This window comes from Haemorhous mexicanus, chromosome 1 (assembly GCF_027477595.1).
Source record: "Haemorhous mexicanus isolate bHaeMex1 chromosome 1, bHaeMex1.pri, whole genome shotgun sequence".
Taxonomy (NCBI): Eukaryota; Metazoa; Chordata; class Aves; order Passeriformes; family Fringillidae; genus Haemorhous; species Haemorhous mexicanus.
The window spans coordinates 39,855,845-39,882,866 of NC_082341.1; the positions used below are offsets into that span (position 1 = coordinate 39,855,845).

A 27,022-nucleotide genomic window follows, 5' to 3' on the forward strand; every position below is an offset into this window, starting at 1 on the left:
ATGTTCCTGAGCCCCCCCTTGGCACACAGGAACCCCTAACCACACTGATCCTGAGAGATGAGCCAGCAAACCACATCAGGCCTTCAGCCTAGGTCGCTTTGCCTTCCTCTAAATGCTAACACTCAAAGCACAAAACTTCCAAGCATTTTCCTGCTCCTAACACCTTCCTTCTACCTCCTTTTACTTCTCTGCCCCACTTTTTCCAACCCTACATTACTGAAAAATCCCACAGCTCACCAGCCTGTCTTAGGTAAGGCTTCTTTATGCTCCCTAATCCTAGCAGACTCAGATTAAAAAGGCAGCTAAAAATCTATTACTTTAGCAGCTGATATCAATTAAAATTTGCCAGGTCTCAGAACATCTAATAAATTCTGAATTTATTAGCAAGATAATTAGAAAGCCACCTAGTCATAGCCTCTCTCTTTCCTGTTCTTTCTTCTTTGCTTTTACACTTTTGTCTTCTGCTGTTGTTGTAAAGCAGAGCTGGACAACAAAAAGCACAGCGAGTGCTCAGCAGACTTCACCTAATAACAAGACGTGATATCATCTCTATGCCATATAAAAATCAACCAAAAACCTCAAACACAAAACTGTCTTTGAAATAGAATTGCAGATTTTTTAGTTTAAATCCTCTCTGGATCTAATAAAAGGGAAGTAGGGGATACTGGTACAAACTTTCTTGACACTACAAACATTATGTCCCTCCATATCTTCAGAAGATTCAAAGTGCTCATTATTTAGCACAGTATTTCACAGACCAGTATCTCTGTCCCCAAAATGTCACATAATGGTTACTTCTGTATGGTGACAGTGCCACATAAACATCAGGAGCTCTCAGAGCCCTTTATTCCAATAAAAAAATAAAACACAGCACATGACATGGAATCAGATATCTGAGAATTTTTAAAATTCTCAGCAAAGGCACAGCCAAAACCTGTATCTGGTTATCCACCACTAGATTTCCTAGGATTTATCTCCCATTTGTCTTGTGCCCAGACACAGCCATAAATTTCTCCTACTTCCACAAAGATCAGCTTTTGTGAATGGAAAAGTACTTTGCTGCACTCAGTGCATTATACATTATAGAACAGAAGACTTCCCTATCTCTGAACCACTGCAAACAACACATGAAAGGTTTGAAAAGCTGCTTGTGTACAGCCAGTTCTAACATTTGCTATTTACAAAGACATAACAACTATAGTAAATTAATTCTACCAAGATCCTCTGCACTAACCACAGGAGCACTACAGGTGCATTTGTAAAGCCAAAGGGCATAGCACTAAAACAGAATAATCCCCTGTGACATACAAAAGCAGTGTCTGATTTGCTCCTGTCATCCAAAGACATTTGCTTGTAGCCCTGTGCTACCTAAATCCAAGGTGTTAATGTACTAGCCTGACTTCAGAAATCTCAGGAGTTGCTCACCCCAGGCAAAAGATATCCATCTTTTTGGGGGGCCTACTATGGAATATAACACATGAAAGCTCTATTTCTAAGAGGAATAAGGCACCACCTATCTAAAGGAATAGAATTTTTTTCCTTTTCTAGGCTAATTCTTCTCTTATTAGGTTTGTAGGGAAAATAATCATGTTGTTCTTCCACTAACCATCCCCCACACCTAAAGAAAACCTGCCAGAACAAAAATCCCAAATCCCCTCAAACCAACAACTCTCAGAGCCAATGCAGCACTGCACCATACCTCTCTGTTCAGATCCATTTTAAAGAGCTACAATTTTGTGTTACTAACCTAGGGCCAAATTCAGCATGCTCTACTCAAATTAACTTCAATAGTGATGCACAAATAAACAGCATTCAGGGAGACATGTAAGCACTACCGATCAATGTGCAGACTGCCCTACCTAGGCCTTTGTGACCCTGTCTCTCTTAGCTTGTCTGAAGGCACCCTACCTTTGCAAAGTCTCTGATTCCAGCCAACAATTTCAGAAACATTCCCACTTCTTTGGGAAAAGTTTTCCTACTTGTATCCTACCTTATCTTTCTCCTAACCACACTCCTTTGCCTCTTCCAAGCTGCATGTGAAAGACTGCATGCTAGATCATTAGGTATGTACACCCCCTTTGCATATTTAGGAGCATGCTAGATGGTCCACAACGACAAAAACATACCCCATTTGCTGTGACAGGTGTTACATCTGCAATCAGAAATGCTGGAGAGTTGCAAGCCCAGAAAACAGGCCTGTGAACCTTGTATGAATTCCTGCATGGAAGCTGACACTATTATGTTTATGGAAGTCGGGCATATCCCTCAAGGCTGACACCTGGAACCTTCCTCCTAGGGCTGGCCTGTTTTAACTGACACAGGCAATTCTTACAATTTAGGAACAGCTCCACAATGTGGAGGCTGCTACAATGCATTACAGAGTAGAACTTGAACCAAGTTAGAACATCTTCAGCAGTGAGAAACACCATGCACAGACACAAAGGCTCCTGATGGGTCTGGAAGTATGCTGGTGGGTCCAGCTCAAGTGCTGAAAGGAAGTCAGCTTCAGAGCAGACATGCACAAATGGGATGTAACAGGGACTAAAACCCTGCACTAGCAAAGAGAATCCACATGCAACTCCTTCCCACGTCTTCCTGATGTGACTCTCTGCTGCAGAACTGGATTTCATTGTGTGGAAATAAACAAGAAGCTCTATTTTGGCATTTTAAAAGCTACAGCTCAAGGGCCTGTCCCTTGGAAATGCTGACCACTTGATTTTTGCTACAGTCAGTTCTTTTTCTCAATGATCAGCACCTTACACCCTCTGCAGGCTCACACTCTTCCTTAGGGATTAATGTCCAACTTTTCATCAGGAGCTCAGGCAGGGAAGATACCTGACTTACTCAGAAACAACTCTGAGAAAAGCATGAACTTCAGAGTTCAGCTGCTCAATGACTTTGTGTGATCCACAGAAAAAAGCAGCAGACTGCCAGGACTGTACAAGAAACAAACAGGGAATTTCTCATTTGAAATGGAAGTGGTCAAAAGTGTCAGAATATTACATGGAAAGCAGAACAGGCACCAATGAGCCAGCTCCTACAGATCCATTTCAGTGAAAGTTTTGCCCTCATATAATGCTGTTCTTAATAAACAGCAGTGAACCCAAGATACTATTTGCTCCTGAGTGCTGTCAGAAGGCAGACAGATAAATATACTCATACAGTTGTAGGCTGAGGCCAAAAAGCGAGAGACTGCCTCAAGAAAAATCTATAGTGCTACAAAACATTCAAAATTATTTTATCTGAGGCATTTTGGACACTTTTGGAAAAAATTATGAGTGAAAACCTTCTGTTTAAATTCAGCCTGTCTAGTCCCATAAGAAAGGTTATTGTGTTCCAACATGGTAGCAGAATATTTCCATTTGAAAGACAGCAGAACTCCTGCCTTTTTCATTACATTGCATGGGATTTTGGAGCAACTGCTGCAGCATAGAAACTTCCATGGTATTTTCAGTACAGGTAATACAACAAATACACTTATTTACCTGACAGATGGGCACCTCTCTTTAGAATTTTGACTCTTTCCAGCAATTTAAAGCATTGCTTCAAGAAGAGATTTTCTTGATACTATTTTCTTGATAGATAATTTTCTGATGCTATATCATAACACAACTGATGATGAGGCTGTAAGATTTTATGGCACTCTATGAGTTTCCCACAGTTGCAAAATAGAAACTGAAGGTGAGTTTTGCTTATTAATAATAACAGTAGCATCCAAAATTCGTACTGCAACAAACACACCTGTGACAGTGATAATTCTGTGACTGAGGGTTAAACACGACTTCCTAGCAGTTACCAACACTTCTCCTTCAAAACTGAAATACAGTGTTTATTGACACAATTCCATAAAATGGTAACTCTGGTTGAACTTAACATCAGATTTAAAAAGGTGAGAGAATCACATCACATAAATCATAAAACATAACAAAAATTCCATTAAATAATTTTTCTTGATGAAGACTCTTCAGCTAAGTCTTTAAAGGTACACAATAATCCAGGAGGGCATCTGGAAAAAGCCTCTAAGATCATGAAGTCCAAGCCATTAGCCATGCACCACTGCCATGTCCCCACTAAATAATACCCCCAAGTGCCATGTCTAAGCTTTTGGTGAACACCTCCAGTGATTCCACCACTTCCCCTGGGCAGCCTGTTCCACTGCCTGAGCACTCAGCAAAAATTTATTTCCTAATATCCAACCTAAACCTCCTCTGGTGCAACTTGAAGCAGTTTCCTCTTGTCCTATTGCCCATTATGTGGGACAAGAGATTGACCTCTCACCCGGCTACAGTGAGAGGTGCCTCCTGTCAGGCAGTTGTAGAGAACAGTAAGATCTCCCTGAGCCTCCTTTTTTCCAGGCTAAACAGCCCCACCTCTCTCAGCTGCCCCTCAAAACACTTGTGCTCCAGGCCCTTCACCAGCTTTGCTGTCCTCTTTTGGACACACTCCAGCTCCATTCCTCCAGCAGGCTCTGTTTGATACAGATCCACATCTTCACCCTGGCTCTGCAACTGACCTTCCTCAGATCTTCATTCTGTACCTTCCTCTTCTCTGCCCTCAATGCTCAACAGTGCATGCCGGGCATGCCCTTCAATGCTGATCCAGGCCTCCAAGTTTTCTCTTTCCCTTGTACATTCACCTAGAATCAGGCCTCCCTTTTCCTGCTACTGAGCCACTCCATCAGCTTCCAGCCTGCGGTCCAGGCTCCATCCTTGTGCGGGCTGCTGCTGCGCAGACAGAACTGGGTCCCCGCACCAGTCAGCGCCCTAACGCCAGCACACCCATCCAGAGAGCATCCATGCAGGACCCTGCTGCCACTGCCAGGCCCTGTGAGGGCTTACTCCATCCACCACTGCCTCCAGAAAGGAAACTTCCCAGCACGGGAACTTAAGGTGATGCAGTGCTGAGGCTCGACACCCCAGGCAAGCTTCCCTGATGGCTCAGAGCAGTAACAGGCTCAAGGGCTGCTGGAGCATCCAGCTCCTGCACGGCCACCAAACCAGTGCAGTGAGAAACTGAAATGCTTTTAGTACTCCCATTTACTTGATGAAAAGAGACAAGAACAAGGCACTGATGAAAGAGGGGTGGGCACTCAGGGAGAGACAGGAGGAGTGAGAAAAGGGCAGCTCCAAAAAGCAGCACTCACCCCAGAGGATCCGAAATCCCAGGGACAGTGGCAAAAAAAAAATCACAGAGGAACCTAAAGAAAGTACCTGCAGTCTGAAAACAGATGTAAAAAGGAGACTGCTTGGTCACCTCCCTCACAGGGGTTATAGGATCCCAGTGGGATAGCTCACACAGCTGGATTACTGCTAAGGATGAATACAAGCTCCTGAGAACAAACACACTGGGAAGGTGAGGAATAGGGATGACTTAGAATCCATGCAAAGGGCTGCCTGCAAGACACACTGCTTTGCTTTGAACAAGTGACAAGTGAGTCCAGACATGGGTGAGGATCAGAGGGTGAGGTCCAACACTGATGACTTTGTACTAGGGGCCTGATACCGATCTCCTGGTCAGGAGGGGGAGTGGGAGAAGCCTTTGCTTGAAAGCTGAAGGAGCCTCCATGAGCTGGTACTCCAGAGCTCTGGTCCCCACTAGTACTAAGGATGAGAACCACCCTGATATCTGCAGATAGAGTAATGTATCTGGGCAGGCACAATCCACATTTCCAGTCTGTGTTGATGGTAATTTCTTTGTGCACATGACTGATAAGTCTTCTGGATTTCTTACAATGGGATGTAAAGTGCAGCTGTAAGATCGTGATTAAAGCTCTGAGAAGTGAGAAGGACAAATAATACAGTTACAAACTGACACTTCAAGGCAGAATTCAGCTTAGTTCAGAGTTGTTCTTGGTTAGGATCCCGTGGAAGACTGCTGAGGAAGGGAAAGGAAAGCCTGTGAGAGCTAGGTGGTCTTCAGAAACAACCACCTCAAAGCATGAGAAGCCCATTCCTGAATGCAGAAAGTCAAAGAGGCATGGTGGAAGGCCAAAGGGATGAACAGAGAGCACTTTACTCCTGAGTTCAAACACAAGAATGAAGTCTGTGTGTCATTCCTGAATAAAAAGCAAGACCAAATCAAGAACCAAGGATCTTTACTGCTTTTCGTTTTTTTAAGACTGAAGAATTACAGCCCCGTGTTTCTGAATGCACGCATCAGCTTTCGAAATGAGACAAAGATTTGGGAAGCCACTCAAACTAGCTGTGCCTGGACAATGTCCACCACACAACTCTGCACTCATCTATTTCTCTCCTCAGGTGCTGCTGGCTGGAATTTCCAAGTGTCCTGTGAGATGACAGCAAACACGACGTTGCCTATGCAGCACAACATGGACCACGTCCTAATCAGCCAGCCCATAATAATGAACTTCCAGTTTTTCCAATTTAGCACAGCCTACTACTCATACACTGGATTTTAGCTTTCTCCAATTGCAGCTTCCTCACAAAGATAAAGGAAACATTTTCCATTTCTAGAGCCTGATGCAGAAGTTGTGAACTCAGTGCATACCTCCCTGCTCACAAATTAGTCCCAGGAAACCTATCCCAACAGGGATGTCATTAATTACAGCTAAATTTGGGTGATATTGCAGGGTCACCAGCCTACACAAGTCACACACTCAAGCAATATGTGCATTATTGTGTTCCCTGACATCTCTTCCTATCTGATCCCCACATCTCCTACAGCCATGGCACAGTGAGTGACTTTCCCAGGTACTTTTTCCTTTCTGGACACGCAAAAGGAACAGAAAGGCATGAAACATTTATCCCAACAGCCTGGGAAAACACCGTTTAATCTGAAGGAGAGATTTTTGTCTTTCTAAATGATAAAGCTGCAATTTTGCAATTCACAGTATCACAAAGTGAACCAACATGAGACTACACCAAAACCAGATCCTGCCCTCTCCTTGCACTGCCTCTGCTCTTGTTGGGCCATAGCTGAGCCGACCCAACTCCAGAACCCAACAGAATGCAACTGTGCTTTTCTCCTGGATGTGTTTTCTGCCAAATCTGTAAAATGAACCCACTCACAGAGAAACTGGATGAACCCCAGAAGTGGTGCAAGGTAAGAAATAGACCTGCAAGCCAAGCCTAAAAAGGAAAGACTATAGAGAGATAGGTTCATAACTCTTTCTCTCAGTAAGTGGAACCATGAATGAGCTCAATCCCCCTCCCACAGATTCACTCTTCCTCTTCAGTAAAGACACACCATAAGAGAGCTTTTAGTTTTAATGCCATACTTGAGAGCTTTGCCCTATTAACCTCTGTAGCTGTTATGACCGAGAACTTGGAAAGACAAAAGAGAGTTAATCTACCTCCTGTCCACCAGGATTTTTTCTAGGTGTGGTTATGGTCAATCTTCAAACTTTTCTATAGAGTGTTTTTCACTCTTTATGTCAGTGATCTTCAAACACGATGGGCAGCCATTAGCACCTCTCAACAGAACAATTTGAAATATCAGCTTGGAGAACAACGCAGATCAAGCGTGATGGATGTGAGTAGGGTGGAGGAACACAATTTGTCTGCTTCCTGCTGCTTTTGCTCTCTAACTCCTGGTTTGGAGAACACCCCACCAACAAGAAAATGGATCTGTGGGTTTGGGTTTTTTTAAATTTCCAGTCCTGGAAATTTCTTTTTTTTTTTCTAATCTCCACTCCCAGGCTAGGTTGAGAAAACATTAAAAGGGCATTGTGTCTCATTTTGTATCCTTCATGCTTCTCTACAGAGACTAAATACAGGTCAGAGCAGAGGGAGACACCTTAACCACTTACCAAAAACACCCACAATCCAGTCTAGCAAAGTCAGTCATCACCCCAGAGTTCAGGAGAATCCTACCAATAGCTGTGGGATCTATTTTTTTATCTCTGTGGTGAAATGCTACACTATTTTTTTGCTTGTTCATTTCTTGTGTAGTGTACTAGAGCCAAACACACCCCTTGTTCCAAGCCAAATGTGAAATGAAAAGCAACCTGCAGAGAGCATCCTTCCTGCAGCTCCAGGAGACACTGCCCTAAAATTTACTAAACTCCTAAAATTTCAGCCCATTTCCAGGGGAATGGATGGCACCTCCTCTAAGGTTTCTCAGTCAGTGGGAATGTCAGAAACTAGAACTAAACCCACATGTTAATCACAGTTTTTGGGAGCAGAACCACATTCTGGCTGTTGCACGTGTTCCATTATACCATGCAACGATTTTTGTGGTACAGCAGAATCAGGGAGCTCATATTTGCTGATATACCTATGGGAATGGCTTTCTCTTCCCATGGCTGGAGTAAGGAAATTGCTAGAAAGACCTAACCACAGTCAAAGAACCACAAAGTAAATGGCAGAACAAGTGCATGCCCATGGACAACTGTTTTGGGGTATGAGAGGCGCTCTAAACCTACATTTCACCATCTGCCCACAGATACCTAAATGCCGTGATTGTACCACTGTGGCATCTCCGCCCTATCCAAAAGTCCTCTCACCATTTTCCAGACAAGAGGGTTTATACCAGCCTGCTTAAATGCTTTTGAAGTTCAGTACCTAAAGTGGCCAGGTCACCATCCAGACATTCACTGTCATGTGCTGTAATTGTGTGGTGAGGGGTGGTATGGAAGGGGAAAAGAAAAACAATCACAAATCCTGCTGCTTAAACTGCTGAAAGCAGTCACCAGCACCCCTGGCAGGAATATACAAGTTTTCCATTCTTACATTCTGCTCCATTTCTTCTCTCTGCTCAGTGCCAGCATGAGCATTTCTGCTGCTGCACAGTGAACTGAAGTAGAGAATTTATGTGACTGAAAAAAACCCTCATTGTTCTCCACCCTATGCTGACAGTAGACATTTCCAAAGTTTTGTTATGCACATACAATTCAAGCAGATAAAGTAGAAAAATATGTTGCATATTTGAAAGAGAGATGTACAATACAGATTTATCTGCTATTCAGGATCATTACTGGCACAAACTTAGAAACTTAATTTTTCCTCTGAGTAAAAGTAAGACCGCTCAAACGTCCCAGATTTTGCCAAAATCTTTCTTCTGGATCAAAGATATTTCCCCTCACAACAAGAAATTTACCTGATAGTTCCTTTCAAATAATGCTGCAAAGGAGCTGAAAGACAAAGGCAGCAGAGCTGAATCCTGCCTTCACTGAAAGAAGCAACAGAAGAGCTGGGTTAACCATAGTCTTGCAATATACAACACAAAGTTAATGGAAAATGAGCTAATCAAGGTATCAGAGGACACCAGGCTACACAGGTGAGGCTTTGGCTTTGTCTGTCCTATCTGGAGCAAGAGATAGGATAAAATTCACATGCTACTGTGAATAGCTCCTGAAAAGACATCTTTGCACTGACATGCCCTCTGCAGTGTCAATTTATCAGGTCTGCTTGCTCAAATAGTATCCTCATCAGGGCAGGAATATCATCTTATAGTATTTCTACTTGGAATGAGAAGTGAGGAGAGGAAAGAAGGAAAATTTCTGTTATTGAGAGCTTATCACTAAAAACAAGCACACGCTAATATATTATCAAACTATTTTATTTGCTAATAAAGGTTGTTTTCTTCCTCAAAGGAAGTTTGCAACTATGCCAAGCAATTCACAAAAACTACATTGCTTTGTGGAAAAATAAATGATAACTAATCCATGAAGTTTAATGATCAGTGCCCTACGCACACCACAGAAACCTAACCCTGCTCCAAGAAACCCAGGGATCATAACAGACCAGAGCCCTTTGTCCTCCTACTGTGTCCTGCCACAGTGGAGAGGAACCTTAACACAAAGTTTCATTTTCAAAGCTGCTAAAATGACAAAATGACACTACTTTATGGGGTACATACTTTAGCAGTGCCTACTTTATCCACAAGAGTCCTTCTATAAACCAGTAAAACTGCAGAGCTCATACTTCAGCAGAAGAGAACAGGGACTTACATGGAGCTCCTAATACAGATTTGTTAATGGATGTCCCACTCCACACATCCTTTCCTCACCTGCAGATATCACGCCGCACTGATGAGAAAGAGAACTGATATTTTTTCTGCTGGAGTCTTTCTTTCTCTGGAGAACACTGCAGGAAGAAGGAAATCACTTTGCTTTTTGCCTGAGCTTGATGATAAAAGACAAGTGACTTGGGAAAAACTCTAAAAACACCTGACCAGATTTGGGTCTCAGACAATCAAGGAAGTCTGACAGCGAGTGATGAAGAATACAGGCTCCTTTTCAAGCTGCAAACATCATCATTATATGAATTTAGGTATTTATTACTTTAACTCATTTTAGTGGTGTAAGCCAAAAAGTGGCACGTGCTAGGAAAACCCAGGTGCTCAATGCTTTCCTCAAAAGCAAGATGGATGAAGATCAGTCAGCCAGGGTTCACTGCTGTTACAGGAACCACATCACCTGAAGCCCTGTCCCATCCATCTTCTCAGACCATCTTTTGAGGGGCACTGGTCAAAACAGGTTGGAAATTAACCCCTTTGCTAATAAACATCAGCAAGAAAACAGTTCCCTGCTGCAGATGGAAACTGAATTGCACACAGCAGACAGAAAAATCAATTTTGCTCTGCAGTCTGGAACTGAGCTAACAGTCAAAGCCTGGGCAAAAGAACTCTCCCTCCAGAAACAGAGACTTCTGCACCTGATTAACACCACTCACAGGTGGAAGCCCTCTGCAGGCAGGTAGTTTCCCCTGTGACTAAAGTTAGGCCTTTATTTTTACTCACCAGGATCAGAACTGCAGATTTACCCCCTTTCCACCCAGCACTCCCTGTGTTTATGCAGTCTTTCAGGGCGGGCAAACCACAGAGCATTCCATCATCTCTCCTGTATTTCCCCTTCCTCTCCTGCATTTTATCTGACTCTGAAATGAAAATGGGGGAGAGGGTGGCAGGTTAGAGGAAAGCCTGCAGAGGATTCCTCCTCCCCAGATTAGGATTTAATTGTATTCCTAGCGAGTCCCTTCTGGTTGCACTCAGTCTTTCAGATGAATGTTTCATCAATATGATTAGGATCACATCCCTCATTCTCCTCCAGTTACACAATCGGTTCTGACAGCTCAGAGTATAGTACTCCCTAAAGGAAATATTAGATACCACCCTATCTTTTTATTCAAATCATATTTTGCACTCCACACTTTCAGGCTAATGTCATTCTCCCCTGGATTACATATCTGTGATACCCAGAAAGCACTAAAACCCTTCCAATAAGGATTAGATTAATATTTATATTAGCCATACCCATATCATGATGATCACGGCTATGAAGATCTGGGGAAAAGGATGAGTAGGCTACAGAGCTTAGGGGGGCTGGGGAATTGGACTTGGATAATGTAGGATAATAATAATAATAATAATAATAATAATAATAATAATAATAATAATAATAATAATAATAATAATGTTGTAAAGACTGTCACAATTTCATGGGGTGGACGGGCATGAGGAAAGTGCCGGCGGGCCCCGTCTTCCTCACCTCATTCCCCCCCGCCTCCACTTTCGACCCAGAGCCGAGACCGCATAGCCGGCTCCCCCGGCACGGCTGGCCGATATTCCCGACGGGAAGGAGAATTTCTGAAAGGTAACGGTACCGCAGGAGCTATCGGGGGCCTATTCCCACTTCGGCGGCCGCTGCCTCAGAGGCGACCCTGGGCGGGGGCTGTAAAAAATCACCTTTCCCGGGAAAAGCGCCCCTCCATTAACGCCGCGCTCCCCTCAGAGAGGAGGAGCTGGGAACAAGCGAGCAGGTGTTAACGAGGCGGCGTTGAGGAAGGTGGGAGCGGAAATTCAGACCGAAAGTAAAACCCCATCCCATTGCTCGAAAAGAAAACATACCGAAAAATATCGGCTCCTTCCTGCCCGGAGCGCGGCGGTGGCCGCCCTGAGGAGGAGGGAGCCCTTTCTCCAGAGAGGGTCGGGGCGGTGCCGTCGGAAGAAAGAGCTTCGGGGTCGTTTCGTTTTCCGCGCCGGGTGTGAAGCCGCGACGATACGGTTTGGGGCGAGCAGCGAGGGATGAAGTTTCGTTGGAAAAAAAATACCAGAGGGTTGTTCTCGACGTGCCAGGTCTGCTTTAACGAAAACAACACCAAAAACCAGACTCTTCGGCGAGGAATGGCCTTAGTCCATGGGACGAACCCGTCTCCGCTGCCTCTATTGCTCCGCCGGGCACTTACGCTATTTAAAAATCAGGGCTGCGCACCTGGAGCACCGATCCGTTCCCTCGGTTTCAGGGAGGGAATATCCCAGAGAACTGCTAACCCGCGGGCAGCGGCCCCAGGGTGCGCAGCCCCTTCAGGGGGCCGGTTGGGGAAGGAGCCGACCCCCGAGTCGGGCAGAGCCTTTGCCCCGCCGGCAGCCGCCGAGCTTCGCATTCTCCCTGACCTAGAGCGAAGTTTTCCCTCTCCATCGGGCAGGGCTCGCCCTCCACCTCCCTCCGCACAGCACCGCAGTGCTGTAAACAACTATTATTTATTTCTTTATTTCGCTCTAGACCCGCCGTGCCCGTCCAGCTCACGTTTGAAACTCGCTCGCAGTTTTCATACGAGAGCGTCGGAAGTGGCGGGGCCGGGGCCGTTCCGCCGCAGCCAGGCCGAGGTGGTGCCGCATTTCCCGCCACACGCCGGCCTCACCCGGGGGGCGTGGGGGCTGCGGAGGAAGGGGTGCTCACCCTCAGGCTGTCCCCCTCCCTCCAAAGCCGCCAGAAAAAGCACGGCGAGGCGAGGCGGAGCTCTCCACCCGCAGCTCGTTGTTTGTGGCTGTAAATCACATTACGAAGCAAAGTGCAAGGGTAGTTAACTTTATCTTTTGTTAATGTAAACAAATAAAAAGCATTCAGTTCCTTGATCTTTATTTAAACCTGGCGTTGTTTATCGGTGTCATCCTATGAAGATTAATTAGATACCTTTATTCACAATTTGGCGTCTGACACCCCATTTTAGGAATGCATTATAATCACAAGGTGTTAATTGGGGCCAGCCAGGCACTTACGTTTCTATTAAACAGTGTGAGGACTTTTCACAAGTATTAAGTTATTTTTTCACCGTGCGGTGCAAAAATATACAGCTTTTAATAACAGAGCGCGGCGGAATCGTGCTGTGTAATCGGTGTTTGCCGGGCGGGTGGGGACGGCCGGATACCGCCGCACCCCCACGGCCAGGGACAGCCCTTCCCGGGGCTTTTCCGGGAGGGGATGGCCCCACCGGGAAAAAAAAAAAATAAAAAGAAGGAATAATATGCTCGGTCTTTAGTCTCTTAAAAATTGCCTCAAGTCCCCATCCCGTTCCAGCTGGGATCCTTGGGCAGAGGAAGAGCTGACAGGACAGCTTGCAGGGCCAGAGCGTGGCCCGGAGAGGCGAGGCGCTGATCGAAATCTCCCCGGACACCCGCCGCGTCCTTCTCCGGAGGAGAGGGAGCCCCTGCCGGTATCCCCCGATAGCGTTACCTCCACTGGGGACAGCCCCGGCCCGAGCCCTGCGTTTATTTGGTTTGCAGCCGGGAATCGTTAACAGCTTAATCCCATTACTGCCTGCATATCCTCAGGAAAGGTCCCGCTGCCGCAGGAGCTGGGATTCAATCGCTCTGGCAGAAGCTTTCCCCTCAGATAAGCGGGCAGGGGAATTTCTTGCCTTGTTCCGGGAAGCAGAGGGGGTGAGAAGGGGGCGGCGGGAGGAGGCAACCCCAGGGCTGCCGCGGAGGCGGGCTGGGTTCACAATTCGCTGTCCAGGCTGAGCTCTCGCCTCTGGAGGGATTGGAGGGGGTGGAAGGGGACAGGAGGCCATCGTATTTTGGAGCGAGCCGGGGGCTCCCAGCTTGTGCAGAAGATGCACAGGACAATGTTAAGCAAAGAGACTTTAAAAAAAAAAAAAAAAAGGGAAAAAACCCACATCGAGTACCACAGAAAAAGTGTCAGCACTGCAAAGGATAGTTAGATTTTATAGACCCATCACCTATGATCATGCTCCCTCCTCCCCTTTTGCGGGACACCCAGCAGAGGCAAAGATGAGGCAGAGCCATATCATGCTATGCCTGGCACCACCACATTTATTAAAAATTATTACTATCTACATAGAAAAAACAGAAACAAGTTTATTGGGAGGGGAAAAAGTTTGTGGGCCAGTTTAAAATGGCTGAAAGTATAGGCAAGAATGGGTAAAATTACATCACTTCCAGTTTCATACAGGGCAGCTGAAAAAGTCACTTGACATACACATAAATAGAAATCTCCTTTTGCAATGTGTCATATGCTAAGTTTGATTAATCAAAAAATGCCTTTTGAACTTCAAAACACCACCGGATGTCCTTCCAACTGAACAGCTATAGGTCAACTATGTATACATTATTCCACAATATTCTACAGTGTACCTAGACAAAACACCAACTGTACACTTGGTTTTTGGCCACCTCAATAAAGGTTAGGCTTTTGGGATTGAGGCAGGGTTTTTTAATGCAAGTTCTAAGCTAAGAAAAGTCAGATTTGTCATTGTAATCCCGTTGGCAACAAGAGCCTCAAGTCAAAATCCTGCCTGGCAAGCAGGCCTTATTTTGGCATTTTCTGCCAAAAGAAAAAGCTGTAGCTGAGCAATATCCAACTCAGCCAACTGTGTTGTGGATGGGTTGAAAAAAACCAGCTCAGTCTAGTGCAGAACATAGCATTTGTGCATTTCCCTGCAACCCAGTTCCCTTTTATCAAGCAGGGAAGGAAATTAAATTTGGAATCCCACCCCCTCTCTTTCCTTGCTCAGGAGTGCATAGATTTAATCAGGCCTCTGAGCCAACCCAAACTGTATACCTTAGTGTCTCCAATAAATATGCCACATATTTAGACACTAGAGTACTCATTACAGCTTCTGCATATGGTTTCTTCTAAACAAGGGGAAGAATTCTCCCATGGTTTGTTCTTTCCCTACTTTGTTACCTGCAACAGTCAAAAAGCTTTGGCACCTTCTTTAGAATTGCACACAACAACACAAGGTGGAAGGCAAGAGTCTTTTCGGCAATTGTAATGCAAAAAAAAAACCCAAGGCCACCCTGGAAAAAAAAACAAAACAAAAAGAAACCCAACAACAAAAAAACCCCCAGCCAACTGGAATAAAAAAGATGCTCTAAGAACTCGCATAGAACGCATAGTAGCCCATGCCTTTTGAAGTGTCTTTGCTATAGTCCTCAGCATTAATGTCCTCACATTTCATTGTCGGGGAATTTTCATTGCTGGAAGTGCTAGGGGAAAGCCGTCTCCTCTTACAAGCACCTGTGTAGACCCCAGAATCATTTGAATCCAGAGACTTTATAGAGGGTGGAGTCTCTATCCAGGAGGAGCCAATTTCTTCTTTCACCTTGTCCTTGGAAAGCTGGTCTTCAGTGAATCCCGGAGGACTTGTTCTTGAGGGCCAAGTTAGTCCTGTCGTCATTTTCCGCTGGTAAGAGCCCCTGCTCCCCCAGCCTGCCATGGATGGGAATGCCGGGTCGGGGTAGTATCCCAGAGCGTGGGATGTCTGGAGCGGGAGGGATTTGATGCCATAAGGGAGCAAGGTGCTGTGAGAATACTCTGTCTCATAGGAGTTCATGTCCAGTTTGTTGGCACTGGGCTGCTGCGTCACAAGCCACCTCTGAGGGGAGGTGGCCATCTCCTCGTTCTGCTGCGGGGACAGCAGGCCATTTGTCTGAGGGACAGTTCTCTCACCGTTGTAAAACCTGGCTGGGGGCAGGTTGTTGACAAACTGTTCTTGGAAGAATGGCTGCATACTGTATCGGGCACCAGGGACGATCTGGTGGGATCTAGGAGAATCCGTGGGAGATGGAGTTAATCTGTCATTTTCAGAAGCTGTGTACATGCTACAACATAAAAGAAGGATACTGAGTGCTTTTCTTTACAATTCCACTATGACAGTAACACAACACAAAAACACTAACACAAAGAAACCAGATATTTCTTAATGAGAATCATAACTACATTTAATTGGATCACTATTTGTTTTAATATGATTTAGCAGGTGCTTTTCCTAGACCACTGTAAGTTTTCTACTACTACAAGCATTAGCACAAGTGAAGGTAGAAAATTACTATTAGGCAAGTCTTCTGCTGACAATTTAAAGCAGCTGTCTGTTCTGTGGAAACACCCAGTATACTGCTGCCAGTAAAATCTGCAGGCCAGCTGGGTTCTGCCAACCCAAGTTTCCTACCGAAATTCAGAAGCCAGCAGAAAGACAGGTCATCTAGACAATACACTATTCAGACATTTTAACATAAGCAAAATCACCAGTAGAAGAAGTACTGGTGCTGAATAATTGAATTAATGATTAAAGAAAAACCCTTCCACAGACATTTCAGGCCAGAATCATGCCTCCTAGACTGACACATCTGCAAAACAAAATAGAGGTATACTTACGAGTCATAATTGTCTCTGAAGCCTTTTGCAAAAGGATTATGGTCAATTTTGAGCTGTGTAATCTAAAAGTGAAAGCAGAATATATTAACATAAGATGCTGAACCCACAAGTCAATTTTGTTCTTAATTGCAATTTTATACATCGATACTTACATCAGTGTTTTGATATGCTGTAACTGCTATGAACTGCGTTTCAGGAAAAATAAACGTTTGAGTCTTTGAGGAATCATTCAGATCTTCAACACCATCTTCAGTCACTTCCACAATGTGAAGTCGGGGCTGGTACTTGTGTAGGGACTGAAGTACTATCATCTAAAAGAAACCATGAAAGGGACAACATATCTTTAGATAAACTGCATCTAACATTAAAAGACCTATTTTACAGCATGAGATTTTATTCCTGTAATCTCTTGGTTTAGAAACAGAGCAGTTTTAACAGTTATCAGGAGCTGAGTCACAGCTTGCAGCCCTGCTTTACTAAGAGCTATCAGCTACCCTCCCACTTTCTGAGCAACTCCAGGGGATCAATATTGTAGCTAAAACAAAAGTAATTTGCACATCACATTCCAACATTCTCAACTATTCATACGGCAAAACAAAGACAACAAGGTCTATGACCCAGTTCAAGAAAGGAACGAGTCATGAGCACAGTGATCTAGCAGCTCGATGAAACGCTGTAAAAGCCCCAAAAACCCAGGGCTCCCCCGCTAAGCCACCAAGAGCCCCCTCAGGCCTCCCTCTCCCTGCTTACCTGTGCGTTGTTGTTGTTAGCACCTTTATTGTTCGTTAGCTTCAGCTTTCCAAAGGAAATCTCCTGCCTCATCCAGTGAGCCCCGGTGTTTGGTGACTCGGGGTGAACGTAGACCTTGTTGCCTGGGGAAGACAAGCCAGTGAAACGCCGGCCGGGCGCGGGGCTTTGTTCGCCACCCGCACAGCCCCTCGGCTCCCCGATGGCCACCCCCCCACACCAACAAGGCTTCACGGCGCAAAAAGAGTCTCAAGACGATCTTAAAAGCGTAGCTCGTCCTTAGCAGGATGCCGGGTGTGGGGAAGACCCGGGGCGAGGGGGGGGAGGGGGGCGGGGGCCAAACTGGGAACCCTTTCCGAGAAAGCGACCCGCGGGGAAAGGGGGCGAGGAGAGCCCCGGAACCTGCACCCACCTTGCATATTGTTGTCGGCTTTGCCACAGGTCACCCACTTGCCCCCCTGGAAACGCCAGTGGTTGGGGTCCGCCAACACCACCTCCACGAAGACGTTGTAGTGGGCCGTGGGGTTGAGGCCGGTGATGTTGAAGCTCAGGAAGGGAAACATTCTCCTGGGGAAAGGAGGAAAACCACAAGGCACGGTGAGGCGGGCCGCGGGAGGGGGCGCGGGCTCCGGCGGATGCTGTAGGCGGTCGTGGAGTGCCCCGTCCGTCCCGGCACCAAAGAGACTAAGGAAGCCAGCGGCGATCCCCAGCCGACCCCCGCCTTATCTCCGGGCCGCCGTGTGTGGGCAAACTGGGGAGTAGTTTCTCGGGGAAAACATTCCGGGGCACCACCGACGGACTGACCACGCACCTCCCACCCGGGGGACCGGGCAAGCGCAGCCCGAAGCTGAGCGTGCCCGGGGGTGCCACCTCGCCCCCCAATCCCGACCACCACACCACTTCCCTCCGTTTCCACCATCCCCCGCGCCCCCTTACCGGCCCTGCTTGGTGATGATCATCTCCGTCTGATGCCGGTGAAACTTGAGCCAGAGGGGCCGGTTGCAGAGGAAGACCTGCGCTCGCATCCCCGGGCCGGCAGCTGGCACCCCCAGCGCCCCGAGCCCGCCGCAGGAGCCCGACGCCGGCGGGTAAGGGCCGTAGAGAGGTCCGCCGCCCGTCGCCTGCCCGTACTGATACCCGCCGCCTCCTCCGAACTGTGTCCGGCCGCCGGGCGGGCACACGGCGCCCGCGAAGCCGCCTGGAGACAGCACGGAGCCGTAGGGGTAGCGCGGCCCGCCGGGCGGCTGGTAGACGGCGCCGTGCTGCGCCGCCGGCGGGTACGGGAAGAGGGCGCAGGGCCCCCCCAGGTCGGCCGCGGGCGGCCCGGGCGACTGCAGGTAGTAGCGCTCGGGGCTTAGGCTGTCCATGGAGTAGCGGGCGGCGGCGGCCGGAGGTAGCTCCTCGTCCCCGCATGGGGTGGCCTTGCGACCGTCCGGCTTGGGGGCGGCGAAGGGCGGCTCGACGGCCTCCGCCTCGCCCAGGATGGCGGGGGCCGCCCCAAACTTCTTGGGCATCTTGTCCAGGTCGAGGCGAGGTGGCGATCCCGAACCGGGCGGCCCGCGGGAGCCGCCAGCAGCGCCTGTCCCAGCTCCCGCTCCGGCGGCTCCGGCGCGCCCGCCGCCCTCCAGCGGGTAGAAGGGGGCGCCCGGCAGTGCCCCTGCCGCCGTCAGCAGCGGCTCACCCAGCTGCATCCTCGATGGGCGGTGCGTTCGAGCTCCCACTCAATCCCGTGTCGACCCCGACCTGTGGCCGCGCAGTGCTACGCTTCGGCAGGGCTCCTCCGAGGCAATTTATACCGGGCTCCTTGGGCTGCCGGGGAGGGGCTTGCGCCAGGCTGCCTCAGCATCGTCCTCCACCCCCGCCGGCCCATTGGCTGGGCCGCGTGACACTAATTTAATTAGACAGCTACTAATTGGAACAAGTCACCTGTGACTTTGGTGTGCGCCCCGTCCCCTTCCATGCCCCCCCCCCGTCCCGCAGCCGGCTAGCCGAGGGGCTCTGGCCCGCTCCGTGCGCCCACGTCGCTCGGACTGAGGGGAGCTCCGCATCACCCTACAGTGGCTGCGGTGGAGGGCCCGGCTCCCACTCTTCCAAAAAAAAAAAAAGAAAAAAAAAAAAAAAAGACCTTTTGCTGATGTGGCACCGTCCTATCGCTCGGGCGCGTGAGGAAGAATCCGCCGCGCTGAACGAGAGATGGAGACGAAATGGAAAGGTTTGGGTGGGAAAACCGGCACCAGTCAGGTAGGAAGGGCGGTGATCAACCGGGCCGCGGAGACGGGGCGGAGGACTCTGGCCTCCCGCAACCTCTCCGCCGGCCACCTCGCCGTTCAAACAATTCGGCTTGTGTCTCTGCTGCGTCCAACAGCCTCCTTCCTTCCTCTCCGCTCCCTGAGCAGCATCCTTATCATGGGGTTAACACGTTTCACCTTATCTGTGGGAAGTGGCGAGTTCCAGTTTTCAGGAACTCGTCAGTCGGTTTCTCACAACCCGCGTTCCCCTTCAGCATCTCCCACCGGGAAGGCAGATTTTTAATTGAGGCGGTTGCCAGATCCGTTTGGCGCTTTTTCTCAGTGCAAATCCCCGAGCCTTTAGCCTCAAAAGATAGAGAACAGCGCTTGGGAAGGGGTAGATGCCCGTGTGATTTTGTGGAGCGGGCAGAGCCGAGGTGAATGATTTTCAGCTATAAATCCGCAGCCCCTCGCCCTCTGCTCGCTACCGGCCATCTCGCAGGGAGCGCTGCAAAGACCTGCCTCCCTCCCACGGCTGAATTTTGAACTAGACCCGCTGAGCGGCCAGGATTTCGTTGCCTGACAGAAGGATCCGGCCGGGCTGGAGCAGCCCAGCTCTGCCGCCCGCCGCGCCGCCTCGGCCCGCTAGCCCCGCGCTCCTGCCGGGCCGCGCCGCATCGGGCAGCCGAGATAAATGGCGAACAGCTGACCGCGGCCGCCGAGAGCCGGGGCCGGGGCGCTGCCGGAGCCCCGCCGGGATGCGCATCCTGCGCAAGCCGGGCGCCGGCAGGTGGGGGCGCGGGGCACTCCGGTGGTGACCTCCGGGGACGGGCAGGACTCAACCCCTACCACCGGTGGGAGCCGAGAGACGGGGGAAGCGGCCCTTGCTGTGCCCACCTCGGGCTGCGGCCACACAGGTGGGAGCCTGGGTTAGGCTGCTCGCAGCCGGCAGTGAAATACCAGCCCCAGCCCTAACCACACGTTCTCTTCGGGATAATGTTTGCCTCAGTTTTTGCGTGGATCTCGTTTGACAGAATAAGACAACAAAAATGCGTCGGAAAAGTCCGACGCTACTGCACGAAGCGGACCAGGCGCTGGAGCCGCGGGGTGCGAAGTGGAGCAGAGCTCGGCCGATCTGCCCTGCTTTGAAAGCAAAACAAGCCGAGGAGCGTCCTGCCGGGCGCTGCCGAGGCCGAGCCGCTGCTCCCCTTGCCGCGGCCGGAGAGCCCGGTGCCGCTCCTCTCGGCAGGGCTGGCCCCAGCCCGGGGCTGCGCTCCGGCAGCCCGCTCCCTCGGGTCTGTCTCTCCCCGCCTAGGGCAGCGACGGAAGGAGATTTTATAAAACCTCTATGTAGGTTTTAAGGGAGTTCATTTTACGGTCTTATAGACTGAAAGGGTCACATTTTTTCAAACATTCCTTCGGGTGCCGCGTAGTTCAAGGCTAATGCAGGTTTTTTCCCCTAAAACTCAGGTGGTCTCGCGTTCATCTGGGCAAGGTAGTAAAGCTTTCGATGTTGCTTAGGTTTCTTGCGGATTGCACCAAGAGGAGGGCATAAAACCTGTGGCTGTCCCGGGAAAGGGAGACCCTTCCGTTTTGCTTCGAAATACGCCCGGAGTGAAGCTCTCCCTAACGAACGAAGGAACGATGAATCCTTCTCAAACTTGAGGTTATTTTCAGCTCAGGTCGGGAGAACAGCAGCCTGGCTGCCGTTCCTGCCTCGTATTCCGCAGCTCCCGCCGAGCCGGGGCTCTGGCGGCAGTGGCGGGGGAGGCCGGGGTCGGGGTTGCCGCCCCGGGAGTCCCGTCGAACCAGACTGCCCGGAGACCTTCCGCGGCGCAGCCTGAGGGAGCCCCGGTAACGTGGGGGCTTCTTCATTCACTCTGTACGCTGAGAGAAGAGCTGTAATTCATCCCCTCCAGAGTCCCGCAAATTAAAGTGAACAGTCACATTACCAAATTCTTGGTATCCAATATTTGTCATTCCTATCGCTGCCAATCTACCGTCCCTGGGAATCAAGGGAGCAACCGGGCGAACGCCCCACCCCCGCACCCCCCGGCCCCTACAAGCCATCTCCGTCCTTACTCCCTGTCCCTCCCGGCTCTGCCCAGGAACACCACCACAAGAACTTGCGGGATGTTTCAGTCCTGTGGGACTGGAGACTTCTGAATGGGTCCCGCAGCCCTTAGCTGTTATCTTAAAGATAACACTGCGGAAACACCAGAGTCTGGTGAAGCAGAAAGGAGCACGTTAGGTTTGGAAATCTACCAAAATAACCTCTAAACCACACATACAAAAGAAAACCCAACCAAAAAAAAAAAAAAAAAGTTTTTGAAAGAAGACGTATGTCTTTGAAGGGTTACAGGTTATCTTGTTTCGTTGGGCTTTATTCAAATATTTTCATGGAGTTTATTCAAATAAGGAGCATCTCTGGCTCTAAAAAAGCTGTTCCAGAAGAGCTTTTTTTTCTGCAGCCCAAGTTACAGCAGTGTTACACTGAACTGAAATAATTAATACTTTGCTTTTGGGCTGGGATTGAAACCTTTCCTTTTTCATCAGAGTGTTGGAAAACAGCCTCTGCTTCAACAAATTGCTTGGACTGTTGTGATTGAAACTGTACAACGGAAGCACCCTGCTCTGGAGGGCCTAAGAGGAGAAATTTGGAACAATGAGATCTATCAGGCTGTTACACACTTACATATGTGTGTATGTACATATGGAAATCCACATATCACCATTTATAGCCATATATGACCTTTATCCTTATAAATACGTATCTGGATACATACACACACTCCTTTGGATCTATATGGACACTTTAAAATGTTGCTTATTAGAATGACCTGTCACACTATTCCATTGCTGTATTCTTTTCCTGAAGTTCTGCTGCCACCATGGCAGGATTCACAGGTATTTTCTGAATGCTACATCTGTTTAGTTTAAGTGAGGTAATTTTTTCTTTGTTTGATTTTGGTTTAAAACTATCTGTAAGTTTCTGGATATTGTCTTCAGTTTGCTAGCATCTGGTTCCCAAACGGCTTTAATACTTTCACCTTTATGTCCAGCTTGTGCAGAAATTTTGCAGATTTTCTTTCTGTTTTTCCAGTAATTCATTCTGTTGGCTTTTTTTTCCCCCCTTCAACTTACACTCAGAGTATCACACTGGGCAAATGAAGGAAGACTTTTAACTTCCACTCTTTCACCATGTTTCAATGGCATTTTTAAAATCACTAAAGCTGAGATTTTTCAGATATGGCCAGTCAAATATTAGTGCTTCCTTTTTCAATTCTTGATATCTTTCTTTTCACAGCCACTGGGTCCTTACAGCAATCAGAAAAAAATCAAGGAGGTATTACTATGGCTGTGCAAGGCTTGGCATTTCAGCTTGTCGCTGAACTTCAGGGGATGTTTTTATGAGGAAGCCAGCTACACCCTTTGAGTGCCCAGGGACTTTCTTCTGTCACATGCAGTCAATGTCCGTCTCTTTCATGGGAATGTTAGGAGACTGAATTAACTGAAAATGCTCTTTATTTTCTGATGAAAACAAGTCCTGCTATAGCTGCAAAAACCATCAAGGCATTTTATTTATGCCAAGTGGGATTTTCAGTGTGCAGACATGAAGAAACAAGTGTAGATTAAAATCTTCTCTGAGGTGGAGAAAACTTGAACCCAAATGGGTTAAAAAGTAGAGTCAACTCTTGTTGAAACATATTTATATGGACTTTAAATAGTGGAAACCAATAGTCCTACAAAGCCAAAGAACTATTATCTTTAATATTGACCAGGAAAGGTGTCACATTAACAGCAATTTTACCCTTTGGTAATGATTCAATTTAGCTGCCACTTTCTTTAAAAAGGCAGCATACAGACATACAAATTTTTTTTAAATAGCCGTATGTGGACATAAACCCCATAATAAAGGCAGGGCTAATTTATAAAAATCAGAGAGTAAAGAATAGCCCTTTCCACAGAATAGCCCTTTCCACCCCAGGTATACAAAACAGAAAGGACAGACAGAAGTCAATGAAATAGGACCTGGAAGAAGCAACTCAGGATTTGAAAATGAAGTGGTGTTCAAAGCAACTTCATTGGTCACTTCCTTTCTCTTCCTTCAAATAAAATAGCACCTAAAAAATCTTAAGCTGTAATTTTAAATTAAATGGAAATGCAATGCTTAGTAAAAAATATTCAAAGTCTGATCCCAATTGGTAAAATACGAACAGACAAGGGTAAACATATTCAATGCTTGAAGTGAATTTTTTGCAATGGCTAATTTTGCTAGGTAAGACTACACACCAACTTTCTGTCCTTGGGCCTATGATACCCTATTGGCTAAAGAAGGAAAAAGAAAGTGTGTTCAAGAAAGTGTAAGTCTTTGTAAGGTGAATGCCTTTGGTGCTTTAACAAGTATTTGGGAAATCTATAGTAAGGGAGATGGGAAAAGTATTAAATTGTCATTAGCTTCCAGATGACTTTCCTTGCTCCAAATGGAATTGTAGAAACTTAGTGGAAGAAAGAGCCTGAAATTAGGATCACAAACACAACCATAGCCATGACCAGCATTTAATGTTTTTGATATGGCTCATGGCTTGGGCAGGTGCACACTCTACGGGGTGAAAAAAACATCTGGATGGCCAGGCCCAGAGAGTGGTGGTGGTCTGAGTTACATCCCACTGGCCACAAGTGATATTCCCCAGGGATCAGTGTTGGGCCCAGTCCTGTTTAATGTCTTTATTCATGATCTGGATGAGGGGATGAGTGCACACTCAGCCAGTTCATGGATGACACCAAGTTGTGCAGGAGTGCTGATTTGCTGGGGGGCAGAAAGGCTCTGTAGAGGGATCTGGACAGGCTGGATCAGTGGTCCAAGGCAAAATGTATGAGGTTCAACAAGGTGAATTGTCAGGTCCTGCAGCTGGGTCACGAGAACCCCACTGAACACTGCAGGTTTGGGGAAGAGCGGCTGGAGAGAAGGAAAGTGGCCCAGTGGAAAAGGACCTGGAGGTGCTGGTCAGCAGCTGGCTGGATATGAGCCAGAATGTGCCCAGGTGGCCAATGGCATCCTGGCCTGTATCAGCAGTAGTATGGCCAGCAGGAACTGATTGTCCCCCTGTGCTCAGCACTGGTGTGGGCACACCTCAAATCATGTGTTCAGTTTTGGGCCCCTCACTGCAAAAAATGAGGTGCTGGAGCCAGTGCAGAGAATGGCAACAAAGCTGGTGAAGGGTCTGGAGCAAAATTTATGCAGAGCAGATGAGGTAGCTTGGGTTGTTAATCTGGAGAAAAGAAGGCTCAAAGGGGACCATTCTGCTCTCTACAACTGCCTGAAAGGGGATTGTGTCAAGGTGGAGGTCAGGTTCTTCTCTCAGGTAACAAGCAATAGGATGAAAGGAAATGGTCTCAAGTTGTGCCAGAGGATGTTTAGTTTGGATATTAGGAATAATTTCTTCTCTGGAAGGGTTGTCAAGAATTGGAACAGGCTGCCTAGGGAAGTGGTTGAGTCGTCACCCCTGGAGGGGCTTAAATAACTTATAGGTGTGGCAGTTGGGAACACAGTTTAGTGATGGACTTGGCAGTGCTGGGATGGTGGCTGGACTACATTATTTTAGAGGTCTTTTCCAGCCTAAACGATTCAATGACTATTTATCCATAGGGATCTCCAAACAGCTCTTTGTAAATGCTTGCTTTTTCACCCTTCAATAAATTTAGTAAGGGATGCCTAGCACCTTTTCCCTGGCTTTAAAGCAATATTGCCTAATCACATATAGATTTGTGCCCATAACCATCCTGACAGTCACACAATAGAGACGTGAGAACATAACAAAATCCATGTCATGGGTGTGACAGCCACAGATCTGGGCAGTTTGATCCTATTTGTATTTACAGATCTGTTACAGACAGTTTTAAATAGCTAATTTTGGCTTGCTTCTCCTGCTTTGTATGAGAAATGACTATTAAAAAAGCCTGGATTCAGCAATCACAGTAATTAAAATTAGCAGCTCAAATCCAGTAGAAAGATGTTCTGCTTTTTTATTTTCTCGCTTTAAAAAGTACAATTTCATCCATGTGAAGGCCCCGATAAACTTCACGCTGCTCAGGGCTTATGATGTCAGAGCTATGAAATATTTCCTGCTGGTAACATAATAGCTGAGAAATCTGAGTTTTGGAAGGTTTGGGGTTTTGTTTGCTCTCTGTGCATTTGGTATGAGGCGTACAGTGGGAAAAGAATTAACGCTAGGGGCTGAAAAAGCGAATAGCAGTGGGCTACAGTGTAATTGCAGAAACAATGAGGAATTTCACCTGGTATTATTTGTGACAGCAATTAAATAGCAAGGCTTAGCAGGGAACCACATATTAAATAACTGCCGTGACAGGCGAGTCCGCTACAAAAATAAGCAGAAAGCAGAACGGGGAAGACATATGTACTCTCAGGAAAGGTGAGAAGATAGCTGTAGGGTTCCCCTCCCAGGGAGGGCTCGGGCTTGCTAGCTGCTCTCCCCGGTTCCCATCAGCATCCCACTGCTACCGGGGGCGGGATGGAGCCGGCATCTTCCCTTCCAGCCGCTCCGCACCTTTTCTCAGGGTAACCGGGGCGGGAGGGGAGCCCAGCGGAGGAGGGACCGCCGGAGGACCGTACTCCGAAGGTGCCCCCGCAAGTGGGAGGGGGTCCGTAGCGGGGCCTGCGGGGCAGCTCCAGCCCTGCACCGCTGCCCTCGGGAGCTCCCCGGTGCGAGGGCCCGGAGCAGCCGCCGGACGGGACGGGGCCGGGCGGGGCGGGCCGTGGGTAGCGGGGACGCGATCCCGGCCGGGAGCTCTGCCCCGCAGGCAGTTTCAGGCTGGGGGGTGGTGGAGAAGGGGGACGAGGGGACATGCTGGCCTCCGCCTCTGTCTCCGCTCTTTTAACCAGTTTCGAAACATCGCTGCCAAATCTTCCGACCTGCGGAACGACCGGGGACACCTCTCCCCCCGCAGCTTCCGCGGAGAATCCCGGCAGAACCCGCTGCGGCCCCGCGAGTGAGCCCCGGCGGGCAAGCGGACATGGATGGCATCCCCATCCCCATCCTCATCCCCATCGTTTAGCGCGAGATCCGGCGGGCGATCCGGCCGGATTAACGCCGGGCGCTTTGAAATCCGGGTGCCGCAGTGATCCCGGGTCGGGGTGCTTAGGGCTCTCCTTTCAGTTGTTAATTACCACTAAGCGTTTGTAAGTACCTGCGCTCACAGACCTCAGCGCCTTCAAAACAAGGGCATGCACGCAAATAGCTCCAAAATTACCCATCTGGGTACCGGCAAGACCAAAGGCGCAAGTGAGCGGAGTCGTTAGAAAATAATTGAAGCAAACGGGCACTTTCTTTGCCACGTGAATTTCAGCTGGGAATCTCGTTGGCAGGAGCGGCAGTTTCAAAGGCGTCCACACCTGCGGAGCCTGCGCCCGCGGGAGCGCGGAGCCCGGGGGGTCGCCGGGCGGGGGGGCGGGGTTGCCCCCCCCGCTCTGTTTAAATGTCCAAAAAAAAAAAAAAAAAAAAAAAGAGGAAAAAAAAGAAAACAAAAGCCATCAAAACAACTTCCAATTTCCAGAAAAACATTTGTTAAGAAGGAAACGGCTGTGGCGGACACCCCGGTGGGATATCTCCTCACTCCGGGCAGGAGGGTTCCCACCGTTGGTACCAGTCCTGCAGAATTGCCCTGCTCG

The 27,022-nt window shown here is 48.2% G+C and overlaps 1 protein-coding gene across 1 annotated transcript; it reads right to left on the minus strand.

The window, feature by feature from the left end:
- Positions 1-13,995: 13,995 nt before the first annotated feature.
- On the minus strand, positions 13,996-18,868 carry EOMES (eomesodermin). Its single transcript, XM_059846628.1, has 6 exons — positions 18,041-18,868; positions 17,517-17,671; positions 17,108-17,229; positions 16,510-16,668; positions 16,358-16,419; positions 13,996-15,804 (listed from the first exon to the last, which is right to left on the minus strand). Exons 1-6 carry the CDS (start codon positions 18,793-18,795, stop codon positions 15,075-15,077), a joined length of 1,983 nt encoding a protein of 660 aa, XP_059702611.1. The 5' UTR covers positions 18,796-18,868; the 3' UTR covers positions 13,996-15,074.
- Between the last annotated feature and the right edge of the window lie 8,154 nt (positions 18,869-27,022).